This window comes from Herpailurus yagouaroundi, unplaced genomic scaffold, assembly GCF_014898765.1.
Source record: "Herpailurus yagouaroundi ecotype Mexico unplaced genomic scaffold, PumYag 218, whole genome shotgun sequence".
Classification (NCBI taxonomy): domain Eukaryota; kingdom Metazoa; phylum Chordata; class Mammalia; order Carnivora; family Felidae; genus Herpailurus; species Herpailurus yagouaroundi.
The window spans coordinates 6,714,035-6,733,155 of NW_024412449.1; the positions used below are offsets into that span (position 1 = coordinate 6,714,035).

At 44.5% G+C, this 19,121-nt stretch overlaps 1 protein-coding gene and 1 long non-coding RNA gene across 2 annotated transcripts in view; one reads left to right on the plus strand and one right to left on the minus strand.

Moving 5' to 3' along the window:
• Positions 1 to 3: 3 nt before the first annotated feature.
• LOC121018281 (uncharacterized) overlaps positions 4 to 19,121 on the plus strand; it is a 37,875-nt gene continuing 18,757 nt past the window's right edge. The window contains exons 1-2 of the long non-coding RNA XR_005785116.1: positions 4 to 537; positions 969 to 1,145. This is a non-coding gene — a long non-coding RNA (uncharacterized LOC121018281). The remainder of the gene's footprint in view (positions 538 to 968; positions 1,146 to 19,121) is intronic.
• Positions 14,133 to 19,121, minus strand: part of SYT9 (synaptotagmin 9) — a 201,959-nt gene continuing 196,970 nt past the window's right edge. Inside the window, exon 7 of the mRNA XM_040456996.1 lies at positions 14,133 to 18,158. Coding sequence (XP_040312930.1) covers positions 18,150 to 18,158 — 9 coding nt within the window. The 3' untranslated portion in view covers positions 14,133 to 18,149. The remainder of the gene's footprint in view (positions 18,159 to 19,121) is intronic.

The following is a 19,121-nucleotide window of genomic DNA, read 5'->3' on the forward strand; positions in this document are numbered from 1 at the left end:
TCTGCAGTCCAATCACAGTCCTGACCCAACACAAACCAAACCACCCCCAACTTCTCAGAGTTGGAATTTCAGTTTAGTTTCTGGCAAAAATTCCCAGGATCCTTTTCCCAGAAGTCCTGTTGGGAGACCCCACCCCTCCTCCAGACTCTTTGCATTCCTGCAGCTCTTAAAGGCACAGCAAGGAAAAATGAAAGCTTGGAGACACCCCTGTCTCTGAACAGCCAGGGCACAGGGCTGACTGCCCCTTAGGGAGAGAGATACAATGAGCCACAGGCCTGGCTGCCCCAGGTAGCTGAAAAATCGGAGGATGGAGCTCAGAAGAATTTTATTAAGGGACACAACAACAGCTATCTGTACAGTGATGCTTCCAGAACCAAGCCTTCGGGACACCGAACTCCTCTGTAAGGAAGTCCTTGAGTTTTCTCAATCTCTAGAAGCAGAATCTCCTTCCTGAAGGTTCAGGTCAGCAATTCACAGGATGCAACTCCTGCAGGACCTGGTCCTGTTGAAGATACATCACATCCCAAGGGCAAAGTGGTAAATCCTCCTTTTTTTTTTTTTTTTTTTTTTCCCTGTCCAGGCCTTTAATTATCTCAATCTCTCCTTCTATGGGTGGGTCCAGAATACCTATGGTTCTTTCTCAATCATCTACCAAAGTGGGAAGGGTTGAGGCATCTATGAGACATGGGAAGAACTCTGACCAGGAGTCAGAAGACCTGGGTTTGCATTTGGTCCCTGCAAGAGACACCAAAAGACAGGACTTTCCAGGGTGTACTTGCAAGTCCCTGTCCCCATTGGATAGATGTTCCTCTCTACCTGTCTTCCACTTGACCTTAGCCCCTAACTGTGCCTCACCACTAAAGTCTTAAACAATGGCTCCTCATCCCTAGGGTTAATTCCTCCTATTTCCAACAACCATCACCCCAAATGAGGTGAACTTCTGCTGACCCCTCCTCTTAAATCCTCAGAAACAACACTGCCCGACTCAGCCTCTTTCTCCAAGTGGGAATGCTCTTTCAGAAACTTCTCATGCCCAGCATCTTGGAACCATCTCCTACATTGAAGAGGCTCTGGTTGATTTTATTCATGAATGCCTCAAGTCCTAACGTTGAGACTGTAAACTCAGATGGATAAGGCCCAGTGAGGTAAAACTCTGATTGTATCACAACTAATTCGTGGGGGGTGGGGGGGAGCAGAGTTGTGAAAATCTTTTTCTTGGTTTTCTGTGGCATGTTTACATTATTTTCACAATGAAATATATATTCACTACCAATGAAGTCTCAGGAATTATGGGGAGTAGGTGAGAAGGCAGTGGGAGGCCACGACTATAGCATAACTCCTCAGGCTGCACCCAGGGTTGCTGTGGCCCTGACATCTCCACAGTGGGCTTCAAAGAGCTTGGCCTCAGAGCCCTTCAGTCCAGTCTGGCAGGCACTCACTTGCCAGCCACCAATTCAGGCCCTTCACCACTCTCTCTTCAGTCACCAGCTTCACAGGCATAAGGCCTCTCTGCTATAACTGCCCATCCATGGTCTTAGTTGGAGAGCTTTACTCTTAGGATTTCCAGATGCAGCGAAGCCCACAGCTGGCCTCCAGATCCCGTTAGGATTGTCAACCATGGGGCAGCCCAGAGTGAAAACCCTCATGTTCTTGTGTCCAGAGGTTTCATAAAGAAAGATTAAACTCCCTTTGAAGATAGTCACAAATTTGAAAGACATACGGTGGCCAACTGTGGCCGTCCTTATTCAGAGCAGGCCTTACTCAATGGAAAGATGGCTTGGTGCACCTTAGCCTGCAGTTGGGATAAGATCATTTGACTGGCCCTTTTGCCTTCCTGACATCTAACCTCTGGCCTCGACCACTGCTATAAGCTGACTAGCGATGACAGTGACCAAGCACAGTGACCCCCTGCTTTTCTCCTGTGCAGGTGTCTGATCCTCCCTGCTCCTTAAGGAAACTTAAGCCCTTGACAGCTACCACCATGTCCTCAGTGTGGTTGGATCTAGATCACTAGTCCTTGATCTGTAGGCCCAGTCCTGAGATGACTGCCCTAGATGACCAGTCAGAACTGGACCTGTGAATGCCGAGCCTGGTCAGCCCACTGAGGCTGATCTCATCCAGCTTCCCAGGTCCTCTTGGAATTCTTTGCCACCTTGATGACAGGGGGCCTTTGTGCTGCTGTGCTTCTTTATTAATGGACTCCCTGATAGCTAGAGCCTTCTCTGCTCCCTGTATCCTCCACTTCACCAAGGAGTGCTAGCCAACTAGGAGGAGAACCAACCCAACAGAATCCCATCTGGGTTACTAGAATTCTGCATTTAGATCTGAACAAGATACTTCCTGTTTTTATCCTCTCTCTCTCCCCCCATCTTTTCTGCTTTATTTTTTTTTCCCCCCTCTGGCCCCCCCCCAGATACCCCCCCCCCCCAATAGTTCTTTGCCTTAACATCATCCTCCAACCTTCCAGCCTTTTACAAGTAATTGCATTGTTTCCTGCCTGAGTGATCAGAGCAGCCTCTAATTCCCTGTCTATGTCTCTTCACATAAAGCAGTGGCTGATTTTTTGCCAACAGGAAAGCACTTTAAAATGTGACCTTGGCCAACCCCTCTTGCTTCAGCTCTTACTACCATCCCCCACATTCAACCTCCACTACAGCTACATCTAATTGTCCCCAAACTCCCTCTGAAATTTAATGCCATGGTATCTTTGCTTAGCCTAAAATGTTTCTCCCCTTGGTAAACAGTGAACTCTTATCTTATCCTTCAAGTCTTCCTACCATCTCCTCACCATCATATCCCTGCAGAATAACCCACTCTTCCATCTATTTCTGTAACATGTTAAAGACAGAATCTTGGAAATCTGAGGGGAAACCACCTCTGGACATTGGTGCTCTGTTGGAGGAGTGTTGGTTGGCAGCTTCCAGGGCAGCACTGTGGAAGGAGGATGAGAGGAAATCCTCTCATCTGTTTGACGCTGAACTACGTCCCTCTGCAAAATTCTTAGTTTGAAGTCCTAGCTCATAACACCTCAGAATTGTGGCTGTATTTGAAGACAAGGCCTTTAGAAAGGTGATTAAGTTAAAATGAAGCCATTAGAGTTGGCCCTAATATAATCTGATTGATGACCTTATAAAAAGAGGAAATTGAGGCACACAGAAACAGCACAGGTGCAATGGGCACAGAGGAAGCACCATGTAAGGACACAGTGAGAAGGAGGACATCTGCAAGCCAAGAAAAGAATCCTCAGACAAAAATAAATCTGTTGACACCTTGATCTTGGACCTCTGGCCCCCAGAACCACGAGAAATAATTTCCTGTTGTTATGGCAGCCCCGACAAACTAATATGAGCACCTGCTGAGTTGCAGAAAGGGGCAGTATGGGGACAAAATGGAAAAAGATTCCAATGGGGATCTACAGGGGATGTTCTTGGCAGGAAGTAAATTGATAAGGAATTTCCTGGGTGATACTCCAATGATTTCCAGGTCCAGGCTTACTGCTTGAGCTCCAAATCCTATTTTCGCCTGTCTACTGGACATTTGCATTTGGATATAGAATAAATATCTCAAACTTGAGCTGTCTCTGTCTTTGCACTCAAACTTCCTTCTGCGTTTTCTCTCTCCCCAAATAGCATCACCTTCTATCTACTTATAAATGCTGAAATGTATTCTAGACTTTTCCTCATTATTTTTTCTTTTAAAAATTTTTTAATAGTTATTTATTTTTGAGAGAGAGAGACAGTGCAAGCAGGGGAGGGGCAGGAAGAGAAGGAGACCAAGAATCTGAAGCAGGCTCCAGGCTCTGAGCTGTAAGCACAGAGCCCGACACTGGACTCAAATTCACAAACTGTGAGATCATGACCTGAGCAAAAGTTGGACGCTTAACTGACTGAACCACACAGGCACCCTATCACTCTTATTCTTATGTTTAATCAGTCACCAAGACCTATTAATTTTATCACCGAAATGTATATCAAAAATGCCTTCTTCTCTTTTATATCCTTTTATTGCTATTTCCTTACTTAGAGCTTCCTTATTTTCTACTTCTTATTCACTTATTTAACAAATGTTTGGGGGTGCCTATTATTTTCCAATCACTGGACTATGCACTAGGGATACAATGACAGACACAACATACATATTTCCTGCCCACAAAGAGGATGTAGTCTCAGAGGGGACACAATCACAGAGATGCATAATTAAATTATAATACATTATAACTATACTATTTATTATTATTATTTTTTAGTGCTTATTTATTTTCGAGAGAGAGAGACATGGTGTGGGGGGGAGGGGCAGAGAGAGAAGGAAACACAGAATCCAAAGCAGGCTCCAGGATCCAAGCTGTCAGCACAGAGCCCAACACGGGGCTCAAACCCATGAACTGTGAGATCATGACCTGATCCAAAGTCGGATGCTTAACTGACTGAGCCACCCAGATGCTCTGCATTATAGCTATTTTAATTATGCGGTGATAGAATTGAGTGCCAGGACAGTATTAGAGATGGAGCACCTGAGCTCTGTGAATCAGGGAAGACTTCCCGAAGGAGGTGACACATGATACTTGAAGCTGAGACTTGAAGGATGAGTAGGAATTAGCCTATCAAGGAGGTAACAGGGGGAAGAGGTGGGAATGGCTCTAAGCACAGGCAAGAACATGGGCAAAAACACATAAATGAGGACTTAGTGGACTTGAAGCACTGATGAAAAGCTCTGTATGGACTTTCAATGACTGAGTAATGACGCTGGGGAAATTATTGTAGTTAGGATCCCTAGGAAACAGACGTTGAGACCAACCTGCATGCAAAACATTTCTGGGGGTGTGCTCAGTGGACAATACCTGTGGGTGACTGCATGAAGCATGAGTGAGCAAAAAGAGAAGTTAAATTGCAGTGCAGTTGCAACACAGGCCTCAAGTGATCTCACAAGGAGCTCCGGAACTAGGAGACCCCTTCAGATATATCCCGATTTGATGCAAAGGGACCACGTGTTGGCACCCCTGCATCAAGCAGTCATTGGCAAGGACTGTTCATGAGTTAGGAGGATACATAATGTTGAGTGAGGCAGCTTCCTTTGGCTGAGGACAGTCCTGGAGAGGGACTGTGTTAATGGCAACACTCACACAACATGGGGAATAAGTGTCCTTGTCCTAGAGGATCATAGCATCCACTTTAGTAGGATAAGCAGAGGCCAGACCTCGCCAAGTTTGTAGGACCTGCCAAACAGTTTAGATGTTGTGGTAAGAACAATGAAAGAGCAATTAGAGAGTTTCAAATAAGTGAGTACATAAATAGATTGATGTTCTAGACAGACCTCTCCAGAGGATGGATTGGAGGGTGACTAGACCAAACTCAAGGTGGGAGATTAGGAGGCTGTTACAGTGATTGCAGAGACATAATTAGAGCCAGAACTAGAGTAGTCAGTAGAGAGAGAGCTAAATGGATATTATGGTATTGTGAAATAAAATAAATAAAGATTTGGTCTTCAACCATTGTTCCTGACACGGGGCTCCTAAAACCCTTGGAATTTCCTGTGATGAAAGCCATTAAAGTCTCTTTCGTTAATGAGGGCACTTTTGGACCACACCTAGTGTGGGGGCTGCTTGCCAGTGGAGTCAACCATGTGATTAGAGAGTTGGAACTTTCAGTTCTACCCAGACCTCCAGGGAGGGGAGAGGGCTAGAGATCAAGTTCAATGACCAACAGCCATGATTTAATTACTCGTGCCTATGTAGGAAGCCTCTATAAACACCCAAAAGGATGGAGTTTGGAGAACTTCCAGGTTGATGAACACGTGGAGATTCAAGAAACTGGTGCACTCAGAGACCATGGAGGCTCCACGCCCTTTGCCCACATCTCTTCATCTCTTCCATCTGGTTGTTCCTGAGTCATATATTTTTATAATAAACTCATATTCTAGTAAGTAAAATGTTTCTCTGAGTTCTGTGAGCCGCTCTGGTAAATTAACACAAGAAGTGGGTTGTGGGAATCTCTAATTTATATCCAATCAGTTGGAAGCACAGGTGACAACCTGGACCTGTAATTGGTGTCCAAAGTGGGCGAAGTCTTGCGGGACTGAGCCCTTAAGGTTGGGATCTGATGCTGTCTCCAGATAGTGTCAGATTTGAGTTAAATTGTAGGGCACCCAGCTGGGATCAGAGAATTGATGGTGTGGGGGGAAAACACGCATTGTAATTGGTGATCAGAATTGTAGATATCTTTGAGAAACGTTTAGGATGCAGAAGTGACAAAATTGGTTACTAATTGAATGAAGGATAGAGGGAGGAATCCAGTTTGATGGCTAGATTCTGCATCGTCTACAGAAGCCTCCATTCTGACCCCTTCTGGTCTATCGTCCACATTGCAGCCAGGATGATGGAGCCAATTTGCAAACCTAATTATGTAATTCCCCCTGCTTAGGGGCACGACTGTCTGCCAATTCCTCCCCAATAAAGTCTAAATTCCCCAGGCTCACGGAAGGCTTTGCAAGTAAGTTACATCTAAATTAAGATCTATAGCATGAGCAAAATATCGGCAAAGGAATAGGGGTAAGTGCGAGGTACATTCCAAGTGGGGAGGGAGGCACACAGATAGCCCTTTACCTCTGGCTAGCAAGGCTGCCTCTTAGAATTGAGGATGCCTCTTTTGGACGCAATTTCTGCTTCTCTGCTTGTTTTTGCCATATGTCTGCTACTCAGCTCTTAGAGTTTTGCTGGGACACATGTCCTTGCCTAGACTAATTCCTGAAAGAAAGACATGTTTGCTCTTGGTCTGGGTTTCAGTTTCCTCCAGAACGGGTCCCTTGTCTGAATCATGCTTGCTGTCACCTTGCAGCCAAGTCCTGTCACCTGACAGCCTCTCTGAAAGACACTTAGAATTTTGCATGGATGTTGTAAGAACCTCAGGTCCATTACTGAGGCCCACTTAATGGATTTTAGCATTGACTTCAAACCTTACATTATTTTGAAGGACTCAGTACTCTCTAGCCCTTAGCAAACTGGACAGATGTGAGATTTCACAGTAGTTCAACATATTCCATATACCTATGAAAACCAAGTTCTCAGAAGTGTCAGATATATAAGCTATGTAGTGCTGTGGACATGATGGGGAGGATTTTACAAGGACAATCAAACCTCAAAACCTAGGACCACTTGGAGAGGAGGAGGGGCACTGAATGAAGGAGGGGGGCCTGAAACACCAAATTATTTAAAAAGTCAGTACTTTTTAGGACTAAAGATCCAGTTGTGAGGATCACAGTTGTTTGTACATAGATGACATGTGTGTAGGGGACTTGAAACAGCCTCCTTAATTAATTCCTGTGATTTTCCCCTTGATGGATTTATTCTCTTATTAATTTGCTACTCTCATCTTTTCAAATCTTTGGATTACCTGGAAAAGAAGGAGGTAGGAGTGAGCAATAGGGAGTGGTTTGTGTCATTTCATAGGACTAAATGCTGTTTCAGGATGTGATTTTAAAAAGAGACATACTATAGAAGGAAATTAAATTTGACATTAAGAAGAGTTTCTGACTGGGGTGCCTGGGTGGCTCAGTTGGTTGAGTTGGCTGAGTTGTTTGACTTTGGCTCAGGTCATGATCTCACGGTCATGAGTTCGAGCCCCCACACCAGGCTCACTGCTGTCAGCACAGGGCCCACTTCAGATCCTCTGTCTCCCTCTTTCTCTGCCCCTTCCCTGCTCCTGCTCTCTTTCTTTCTCAATAATAAATAAACATTAAAAATATTTATATAAAAAAGAAGAATTTCTGACTGATAATTCTGGGGCAAGAAGTTATTGAAGCAATTTGCGATTTTTCTAGTGGATAATGAGATATTTGAGAAATCATTTAAAAGTCTTTAGAGATCTACATTAGAACATAGGGAATCAGGACAGAACCCCCTTAGAAGGCCCCATAAAGGTAACCAAAAATGACAGTCATATATAAATGCTTGTGGAATCTCCAATCAGTGTCAGATATACCTTTAGTTACTTTCTGTCCCCATTCAGCCTTTGTCACCAGCCTTTCCATTTATCAGTGATGATGTAATTTGACATGAGTGGAGCAAGAAGTTCCTGAGACACTTCCTTTGCCCCCATTCACCTCTTCTTATCCTACCCTCTCTCACTCTTGGCCTGACTCTACTCAGAGCACAGTCTTCTTCGTTCTGGACTTCCTCCCCCTTCTCCTCCATGTTTTACTGGAAATGTCTTCTGGCCAGAATCCTCTCAAGTGGCCACCAGTAGTGCTTTTTCCCCCTCTGAAGTGGAGAGCCTGGTCCTGTCTCCTGCAGCCTCAGGATGGGAAAGGTGCTGTCCAGCATTCCTTTGGTGGAATACTCACAGCCTCCCTCTTTGTTGTTGTTGCTGTTTTTTAATTGAAGTATAATTGACATACAATGTCCTATTAGTTTCAGGCATGCATCATAGTGATTTGATATTTTTATACACTATAAACTGATCCCCGTGATAACTCTGGTTACCATCTGTCACCACACAGAATTACTACAATATGGTTGATTATATTCCCTCTGCTGTACATTATATCTCCATGACTTATTTAAGCCATGTGCACCAGAGTCCCTAGAAATTCCCAAACCTCTCTTGGTGATCATTCTGGTTTGGCTTTTGAAATTCACCTGAGCAGTTTCCTATGAGTGGATTCTCATGGGAGCCAAGTGTCTGCTCCTAACTGACACTAGTCAAATGCTAGACGCGATGCGCCACGTGTAGCTGGTTGGGCGCGGGTGTCCTATTTGGAGTGTTCTCAGATCACCTGGTAACCACATCTCTGCCAAGAGCTCCCGAAGTTTTGCCGACATTCACTTAGCTTGGGGAGGTCTTGGAAGTGGGGGAAGGATGCACTGCAGGGAAGGGACTGATTAATGAGCATAGGACTCCTTACTAAGTAGGCTCCAGGGCCAAGTCTGGTCAGCATGTGTAAGAAAGCTGGGTCTTATACAGGCTCCGTGTCTTTTCCAGCATTGGACATACACTTGGTTTCTGCTGTGAAGGTCCCCAAGAAAGTGGGGCCTCTGGGGACCGATGAGCATTTAGCCCACTGCGGACAAAGCCCCAGGACTTAACATCATGGATTACATTGTGTCCCCACAGAGTATCTGCTTGGGTGGTCTCAGTTCAGTGTTCAAGACCAAACATGGAGTCAATTTTGTGCAAAATATTGGTTTGCCACTAGGGGGCAAAGACTTTTTAGGCAGTTACCTGACTATGGCTAAAATGGTAGTCCTTTCTCTTTTTATATTTGAATAGGACTGTAGCTCATCTACAAAGAGTGCCCATAAACTTTCTCTATCTTTAATTCTGCCTCCCTCAATAAATTTGATTGATATTCTCAATCAGATTGACTGAATCAATAGAACAGACTGAGTGGTTTGTTTGTTTTTTGACTGAGTGGTTTAAATTAAAAAATGCTCTTGCAGTCCATAGAGTATCAGGCCCTAGAAATCCACATCTCAAACCAGTCACACGTGGGCTTGGGGGGTGGGCAGGGCTGGCTTGTGTGGACTGCAGATGGGAGAAGGGAGGTTCCTGCTCTTTGCCTACTCCCCACCCCCCAAACACCTCTGTCTTGATGCTATCAGGAGGACAGGGCTGAGCTGCAGCAGCTGTGGACAAATCCATGAGGTTCCCAGGATAAAGATTTAAAAAAAAAATTTTTATTAGTTTTCTTTATTTTTGAGAGGCAGAGAGAGACAGAGCATGTGTGGGGGAGGGGCAGAGAGAGAGGGAGACACAGAATCGGAGGCAGGCTCCAGGCTCTGAGCTGTCAGCACAGAGCCCGACATGGGGCTTGAACCCACAAACCGTGAGATCATGACCTGAGCCAAAGTTGGATGGTCAACTGACTGAGCCACCCAGGCACTCCCCACCCCCAGGATAAAGATTTTTATTGCAGCCCAAGGCAAGGGTTTATAGGCTGTTGCTTCACAAAGTAGGCCAGGGTGAGAGGCCACTCAGTGTTCCCCCTCTTTCCTGCCCTTACCTAGGAACGAACAGCCCAGACTGTCCCTCTTCATCTAACACCTACTTCTTCATCAAAATCTCCTCTTCTAGGGAGCTGCCCTCTTCCTACCCTCTAGCTTACTCACAGGACTATAATGAATTCTTTAGGGTATCTTGAGAGAATCTATGCTGGTATTGAATTCAGAATGGAATTGCCTCTGCCTGGAGTGCCAGTCCTGTGTCATGATCCACACTAGACATCACTGATTATTAAAAGGGATTTAGGTAATTCTCAAAATCAAAAAGTCCTTTCAGATCATTTGTTAAAAATGAAGAGCCAGTGAAAAGGGAACTGAGAAGCACTGGGAGAGGTGAGGAGAGAGCTGATGGCCCCTGGAGAGCATAGAAAACCCTCCCCTCACAGTTAGTCTACACTTGGGTTTCCAGGCAACAGGGGTCTAGGACTGCACAGGTCCCACCCCAGCTATGCAGCTTTCCGGGGACAGGGACAAGCAGTTCCTCAGACTCAGAGACACACAGATCAGAGGTAGAAGAGCATAGAACACATCGGGCCAAACTTCCCCATGTGAGAAGAAGCTGGGAGCCACAGGAGTGGCCTTGGCTTCAGAGGCAAGGGCAAAGCCCTGGGCCCAGCCCCAGACTGTGGCTCCATTACATCATGCTACCTCTTGGTCCTTGCTCAGTGTTCCTGATCCTTGAAAAACAACAGTTGACCTTCAACATGGATTTAAACTGGGTGGTTCCACTGATATGTTTTGTTTTTTTTTTTCCAGTGTGGTACTGTAAATTTATTTTCTCTTCCTTATGATTTTCTTGATACTATTTTCTTTTTTTCTAGTGTACTTCATTTTAAGAATAATGTATAGAAGTATATAATACATATAACATGCAAAATATATTAACTATGTTATTGGTAAGGCTTGTGGTCAACAGTAGGCTATTAGTAGTTAAGTTTTAGGGGTGTCAAAAGTTATATGTGGATTTTTTTACTGTGTTGGAGGGGTCAGTGCCCTTACCCCCCCTACCCCCCATTGTGCAAAGGTAAAATGTACTACACATGAATGGTAATCTTTCGCCAGAAATGGTAGCCCTGACAAACCCTACATGTGATGCTGTAGTCTCTGATATGATCCTTTCTCGAACCCACATGTTGTGGCCCTTGAGAGGTGGAGTCATTGGCAGTGATGCTTTTCCTGGCCAAAGACTGGGTTATGGAGGTGAGTGTCATGTAGACTCTTGCATAAAATGAGAGTAGAGAGCTGCCATGAATGATGGTCATGAGTATCTAAGGAGATAAGAGGCTTTGAGAAAACTGGACTCCCTGTGCTAGGTGGGCAAGAACACTCACAAAACCTTGCTTTATCTCTGGTATTTCCATGCAGCGAGTTCTAAAAGATCCAGAGAGCTCCTTGCTACAAAGAGATGTAAAGGTCAAGTCTCCCAGTTCTGCATGGGACCATGTTCTCCTCAATGATTTTCTTCTGCCTAGGAGGGACAGGAAACTCTGCACCAGCCTCTGCTGAGCGCTCCTGAACAATAACTGCATTTGTGCTTATGTGTGTGCCCATGTACCGTAGGCATACCAAGCACCAAGAAGTAAAAATCAGTGAGAGACTGGGTCAAGGCAGAAGGTCCCATGTCATATTTCTGTTGTGTGCTTGAGCTCTTTGAAGACTGCCCAAGCCCTCTTAAGCCCGGAAGAGAGTGGGAGCCAAGTACTCCCACAAGTGAACTACTTTTTCTGTCTCAGGTATGTCTGTGGTCTGGTTGCACCAGGGACTGAGAAGGGTCTGGGCAGGAATCCTTGAGGGCTAGGGGTGTAGTAGGAAGGGGAAGCCTGGAGGTTACAATGTTGGCCAGTGGCAGAGTAGATTCTCAGCCCCACTGCAGGGCAGGGCTGTCTCCAACCAGCACTATGTTTGGAGGTAACTGATTTGAGGTCCTTCTGCATCTTCTAGGGCCATCTGGTCTCTACCACTGCTTTGGTCCACCAGCAAAGGACAAATGTTTTTGCCAAAGCAGTGAGATCATGCACTAGAATAGTTTTAAGTGGTTGATAAAAGTTTAGTTAACCTTCCTTCCGGGTCCTTAACCCCCATGTAATTATAGCTTCAAGCCTGAAATTGGGCTTTCCCAAAGTAGTGATTTTACATTGTCTCCTGGAGCTAAGAAGGTCATGAGTTCTTTCCTCATGTATACAAATGCCTTCCTCCACAAGGACCTGCCTTCCCCATGGAAACATTGGGAGACATGAAGACTGTGCTGGGGTTTCCTTAGCCTGCCCAAGCAGGCTCTTTCTTCTTCCAAACTAGAAAGGGCCCAAGAGGGGCAGTGGGTCCCACTGAGGCTTTACACACAGGAGCAGTCCTTATTAAGGCACCATGACACCTACTTTTACATGAGCAGGGAAATGACATAATGGAGCCATTCAGCCAAATGTCAATAGTCAATATGTGCTCTAAGAGATGTAATAAATGCGTGAATAATTTACCTAAGTTTTCTGGTTTTATGGGACTCTTTAAAGTCACAGATATACCCCTTGGATTTCTTTTAAGTGCGTTGTTTATGTTTTAAAAAATTACTTCTTTCTTCCTCTTAAAAATCCAAAATCAATGAACTTTAAAATGTGGGAAAAAGTTAAGGAGACTGCACTTAGTCTGGCTCCAGATGATGCGCACCCCCAGAACCCTGCACCCACACATGGTGGTTGTCCTTGTTGTTCTGTTTGGTGACACAATACACTCTCCTTTGCCTTGGAGTTCTGGGGACAAAAGGACGACCTGTCAGATTGGGGAGAATCAAAAGCAAGTGGCAGTTGCTGTCCAGATGGCATTATCCTGATGCAGAACCCCCAGAAGTTTTGTCAAAGCTGCTAAGTGGACCTGCTACTGCCAGCGGGCTGGGGCTCAGGGTTGGGGGGGTGGGGTGAGGCCAAACAAGTGTGATGAGCACTAGTTGGGGCCAGGATCCAGCAGGTCAGGCAGGCAGCTTCCTCTCCCAAACCTGCAAGACTAGGGACCTGACATGTAAGTGCCACTGGCTCCTCAACGTGCCTTTCAGGTGTGGGAAACACCAGGAGGCAAAGTTTACATGTCTTCTGGCTAATTCTACCCAAACAAACACAATTCTTTCAAAATCTACCAGTGCAATTCAACATAGGGTTTCACTTAATTTGCAGAGAGCAAAGCAAAACCAACACATATTTTGAAAAGAAAAAAAATATTTACTTTGGTTGAGGTATCTTCATCCCCAGAGTTCTAATTTGAAAAGTGGCATAAAGCAGCTCCTCTTCCTTTTTAAAGAGGAGCCAAGACATACCGTTGGTCTCCGTGGGGCTTGGCCCAGGGCTGCCTGCATCTTATTCTCAAGAAAACGTATTTTGTATTCACTCTTTGCATCCAGAAAACACTGACCATAATTGAACCACGCTACCCACAATCGTGACCATAATGCAGATCTGCAGCTTGGTTAGGAAGGTTCATGAACGTCGCTGGAGCCAGCAGGCCCCGTGAGTCCTCAGCAGAGCTTTCAGTCTGCATTTGCAGACATGCAGATAGGTATAGCACATTTGTTTCCCTTTAAGAAACGTACACTTTATAGCATGGCTTTTCTTCACTGAGTTCTTACTCTGCTTTGCACTTTCCAGTGCACTTCTAAGGTAGGGATTATTTGAAACTTTATTTTATACTTTTATACTATCAGTGCAGAGCCGGATGCAGGGCTTGAACCCACAGACTGTGAGATCATGACCTGAGCCAAAGTCAAGAGTCAGATGCTTAACCAGTTGAGCCACCCAGGGACCCTATACCTAAAAATTTTTAATTTAATCCTAAAAACTCCTGAGGGGGAAAATACATCTTAAAAATCATTACTTTTTTGAAATAAAGATTAAAAAAAACTTGTTTCTGGAAGGTTTATTTACCAGTTTATGTAGCCCATAAGCTTGTCTCTGAAGCCCTGAATACAAGTATCTTCAGGTATTTATTATTCTCTGACAGCTTTGAGATTGGCAAATTAGAGAAATTGCCTTTCTTTGATAAATTCAAATCTGGAAACTGCTGCCACGCAAGAAGAATTGTATCTAAATTGCGCTAATATCAGTGTCTTGAGGTGATGTTCACTTGATAGGAAAAACTATCAGTATTACTATGTCAGATGCTGGTTTGGAAATAGCTTTAATGCAATTGATAATTATTGGAATAATAGCTACAGTGAATTTAGTATTGAGTCAAGAAGACTGTAATTTTGTTTTACTACCTTTACTGTTTGGAATAACAGTTGAATTTTCAAAGAGTAAAGAAATGGTAAAAGCAATGTGATGTGTTCTAAGCTATAAGATGCAGTGGTTTATCATCAATAACCTTCTTACAAATAAATATACCTTCATAACTGTCTGACAACAGTCACCCAGCCTTCATGAATACAACTATCCTATGACAGAGTTTAGGAAGGCAGTAGCAATGACATAAAGGGACAGCATTTGTGGCCCATGTCCCTTTGGCTCAGAGATAAAGGGAGAAAAGCATCCAACTTAAGCTTTTGAGCTCTCAGTAGGATGATGATAATCATATTTTTACTCCAAAGTTTCTTGTTTTATGGTAGGCTCTGCATCAGTGATAACCAGTTGCTTTTCATTAGATTTTGCTCTATTTAAGTGTCCATGGATAGCCCTTCCCCCTCTCCTCTGCCCTTTATTACTACCACACTCACCCCCCCCCCCCCCACACCATTGTATGTATTAAGACTTACATGTGCTTTTAAAATACGAGCTATCCAGGAAGGCTTCTGATTCAGTGACACCTCCCTCTCCACTCCTAACCCCACTATTTCCAAAGTAGCCCTCGTGAGCCACACTTTCTGATAGTCCATTCTTGTGTAATCTCTTCCCCCAAATCTAGGCTGGCCTGATGACTTGCTCTTGACCAGTAGTATGTGGCAGGGATGACTCTGTGATACTTCAAATGTTATTTAGAAGAACCTTGCAGCATCTACTGGGACCTCTTGGAATGTTAGCTCTGGGGAAGCCAGTGCTATGCAAACAGTCTGACTGCCTTGAGACCTCCATGTTGTGAGGAAGCCCAAACTAATCATGTGGAGAGATTATATGGAGAAGCCCAAACAGCAACCAGCTGTTCCAGTTATCCCAGTGAAGGAGCCAGACATGTAAGTGATAAACCCATCATAAATATTCTGCCTTGTCGGGCATTGAGATGATGCCACCTTCAGCTGCCATCTGATAGTAACCATGGGACTCCAAGAGAAAGCAATCACCCAAGCCCAGACAACTCACATAACCATGAGGGGTAATAACTTCCCCTATAAATCAGTAAGCTTTGTATTTTGTTACGCAGTGATAGATAACTGGGACATCCACCATTGCAGGACAGGATGGCCATGAAGATAGCTTTCCACATCTATCTTTTGTCAGTCTCCTTGGCTTAAGTATGAAAACATGCATAACTTTCTTATTTTCATATGCAATTTAGTTCTATTAATGGTCATGAGGACTAAGTCATTCCATTTAGAGTCATGATAATTGGAGCATTTTGAAAACATCCACATTGTAGAAACCACGCCTATCCCTCTCTCCCTTATTCCTGCTCTGATTGTGTACCAGTGTACTTCCTGGACAGCCTATCACCCATTGAATGTGCTCAGCTCACTGGAGGGGAGAAGCTTAGGTAGCTACACACATCCAAGGCACATCAGCTTGAAGACAAAGGCAGCAAGAGGAAGGGGCTGAGAATCAGTGCCAGGTGGGTAGGGGAGACACTTGGCCTCTCCCATCTTTTGGCACCAGCTTTTCCCAAGGTCTTCTCCCAATATCTGACCCTCTCACTGCCATTTCCATTTTTTCAAGGTATGTTAATTTCCTTTTCCATATTGGAAAAGAGGCTGGAGAATCCCCTTCCCTTCAAGTTCAATGAGACCAGGTTGGAGTTTTTCAAAAGGAACATTTACTAGGAAACTAAAGGGAAACCAAACAGAATGCAAGAGAACAGAGGCAGAGTTGCTGATGGGTTCAGGGAATTCAAATTCAAAATGGCCTCTGGCCACAGCTGGACTGGCTAGATAAAGCTTTCTAGACACAAAGCCACCTGCCTGCCATGCAGACAGGCTTCTTTGCCTGCTGGCTCCTACAAAGCCACCTTCTGTTTCATATCAATAAGCCAGTAACATACTCAGTAGTACCCAGGGCTGCTAGCTCTCTGGGCAGGAAGATCTTTGGGTGGGTGGTGGGGGGAACAATAGGCACAGCTGCCCCTGGATCTCCTACCCAGGTTCTCAGTGCCAAGGACATGCCAAAGTTTATTGGGATGGCTGCCTGATATCTGCTGTGGCCAGTCTGGTTTCTCTGGGACCATTCTTCTGGGCTCATCTGCCTGGCTCTAGAGACAGTATATCTGCTGGCTATCCAGCTGGCACATGTCCTTCATGCTTTGGTTTGGAACACTGGTATGGTGGAGGATGTCTGAATGGGGAGGAAGAGTCAGAGTGGAACCTTGGGCAAGGAAAGTTGAATTCTCATGTCATCGGATGCAGGCAGAACCTTGGGTTCTCTTTGGATCCCAGTTGTTGAAAGCCAATCAGAGATGGAAATGGACTAGGCAGGCTGGGGAACACGTGAAGCTGAAGTGTGGTTAACACTGCCTTACAGAACCAAAGGCCTCTATTTAGATGTGAAATCAGTGTAGAGTTTCTTAAACCAGGCAGCTGTGGCAATAAGAACTTTCTGAAGACATGCAATGATCCTGCTTCTACCCAGTTAGCCCCATAGTGAAATGTTAATTCAGACAAAGATAATGAGCTTCCCAGGATGTCATCTTGGAGAAGTGGTGCAATGTGTGGTTGAGATACCCAATTACCTTGCACCCATGATGGGAGAGAGAGGACCACTAGGTAACAGCCACCTCCTCCCCCCACCCCAAGGTATGCTAAGGCCTTTGGTTTCATTTGTATGGAGGCAGAAGCAATGAGGATGAGGAGGAGAGCTGGCAGTGGGTTGGCTGATGTGGTCACAAAGGAAAAGCTGAGTAATGAATGAGATACCCAGGGAGAGCCCTTGACCTTCACTCTTGTAGGTATTTCCATTCCCCAAGTGCTGTGAAAGTGATATATGTGTCTGGAAGTGAAAGGAAACCTGTCTGTGGCTTCCCAAGGCTATGCCCCTGGGTTGTTGCATATGGAAATACCCCAGAAAGCACTCAGGCCAAGAAGGCCCAAAAGTTGTGCCTTTCTCAGGGGAGGGTTGTGTTACCTCTCCATCAACTCATCTCACACAATGGTACACCTGTTCTTGACGCTGTTCCCCTGGTGGACAAATATGCCCTGAAAGGGTAGTCCAGAATGCTTATGCCATTGAGATGCTTGCCTCCCTAACAGAGATAGATGGCAATTAACTTTCATTCTAATGTCAACACCAGTTGCAAGGAAGTGGCTGCTGGCCATCTAGAAAACTCTGTTGAGGATTCTGGCTCCTCAGAATCTAGGTGCAGCACAAGAGACATCTATGATCAACTGGTACTCTCTGCCATGTGCATGGGAGGGGGCAGTGAATTTGCTGTGAATTAGCCCTCCTTGCACTAGATTTTCTCTAGGGGAACAGCCTGTTTATCCTCTGACTCTCCTGGGTCTATTCCTTGCAAAGCTGGAGCACTTCTTGGGGTAAAATTATTTTCTGAAGACAGTTATTAGCTCAAAGGTAGTCCAGTATGAATTAGATCTGCTGCCTATTTAGCACCTGGATATATTTTTAACTATTCTGTCCTTCCAGGGCATTCAAGCAAATAACATCATGTCAGAGTGACATTGCCAGAGCAGGTGCTATGACCCCATCACCAAGGGCCTCGTGTTAATCACTAAGAATCCCAGTGCTCTAGGGTACTCTTAGTGTTCTCACTACATCAGGTGGTTTCTTCCACAGTCCAATCTTGGTTCTTGGCCATGACAGTCATGCTTCCCCTGCAGCACACCACTTAGGCCACTTGAGGATGGCCAGGCCATTCATATTCACCAAACCTAATATGGAAAGAGGGCCAGTTATTGCTGTGGTTACAGCTCAGCATTTGGTCACTGCAGTCGTCCGGATGTTGTTGGATGGGAAAAGTTACTTAAGATCTTTGTAAGGTGGTTGTCCCACTGTGTCCTCGGCACAAACAATCCTCTTACCAATAGTCATCGTTTCTGTAGGAAGAAGAAACAAAGAGAATGCTTTGGTTTTCATCCATATATATTCTTTTATTTTTAAAACTGAAGTATGATTAACATACAGTGTTATTTTAGTTTTAGGTGTACAATGTATTGATTCACAATTCTATACAACACTCAGTGCTCACTATGGTAAGTGTAGTCACCATCTGTTGCCATACAATGTTATTATAATATTATTGACTATATTCCCAATGCTGTACTTTTCATCTCCATGACTTATTTATTTTAGAACTGGAAGTTTGTATTTCTCAATCCCCTTTATGTATTTCTCTCATCCCCTCCACCTGCTTCCCCTCTAGCAACCACCAATTTGTTCTCTGTATTTAAGAGACTTTTTTTTTTTTGGTTTATTCATATGTTTTGTGTTTTATATTTCCTATAGAAGTAAAATCATATGGTATTTGTCTATGACTTATTTCACTTTGCATAATGCTTTCTAGGTCCATCCATGTTGTCACAAAATGGCAAAATCCCATTCTTTTTTATGGTTGAATAATATTCCATTATATATGTGTACACATACACATCACAGTTTCTTTATCCATTCATCAATCGATGGATACTTGGGCTGCTTCCGTATCTTGGCTATTGTAGGTACTGCTTCAATAAACATAGGGGTGCATGTATCTTTTCAAGTTAATTAATGTTTTTGTTTTCTTTGGAATTTTGGAATTTTCTTTGGAGTTTAGTGGAATTACTGAATCATATGGCATTTCTAATTTTATTTTATTTTATTTTTTTTCAACGTTTATTTATTTTTGGGACAGAGAGAGACAGAGCATGAACGGGCGAGGGGGCAGAGAGAGAGGGAGACACAGAATCGGAAACAGGCTCCAGGCTCTGAGCCATCAGCCCAGAGCCCGACGCGGGGCTCGAACTCACGGACCGTGAGATCGTGACCTGGTTGAAGTCGGATGCTTAACCGACTGCGCCACC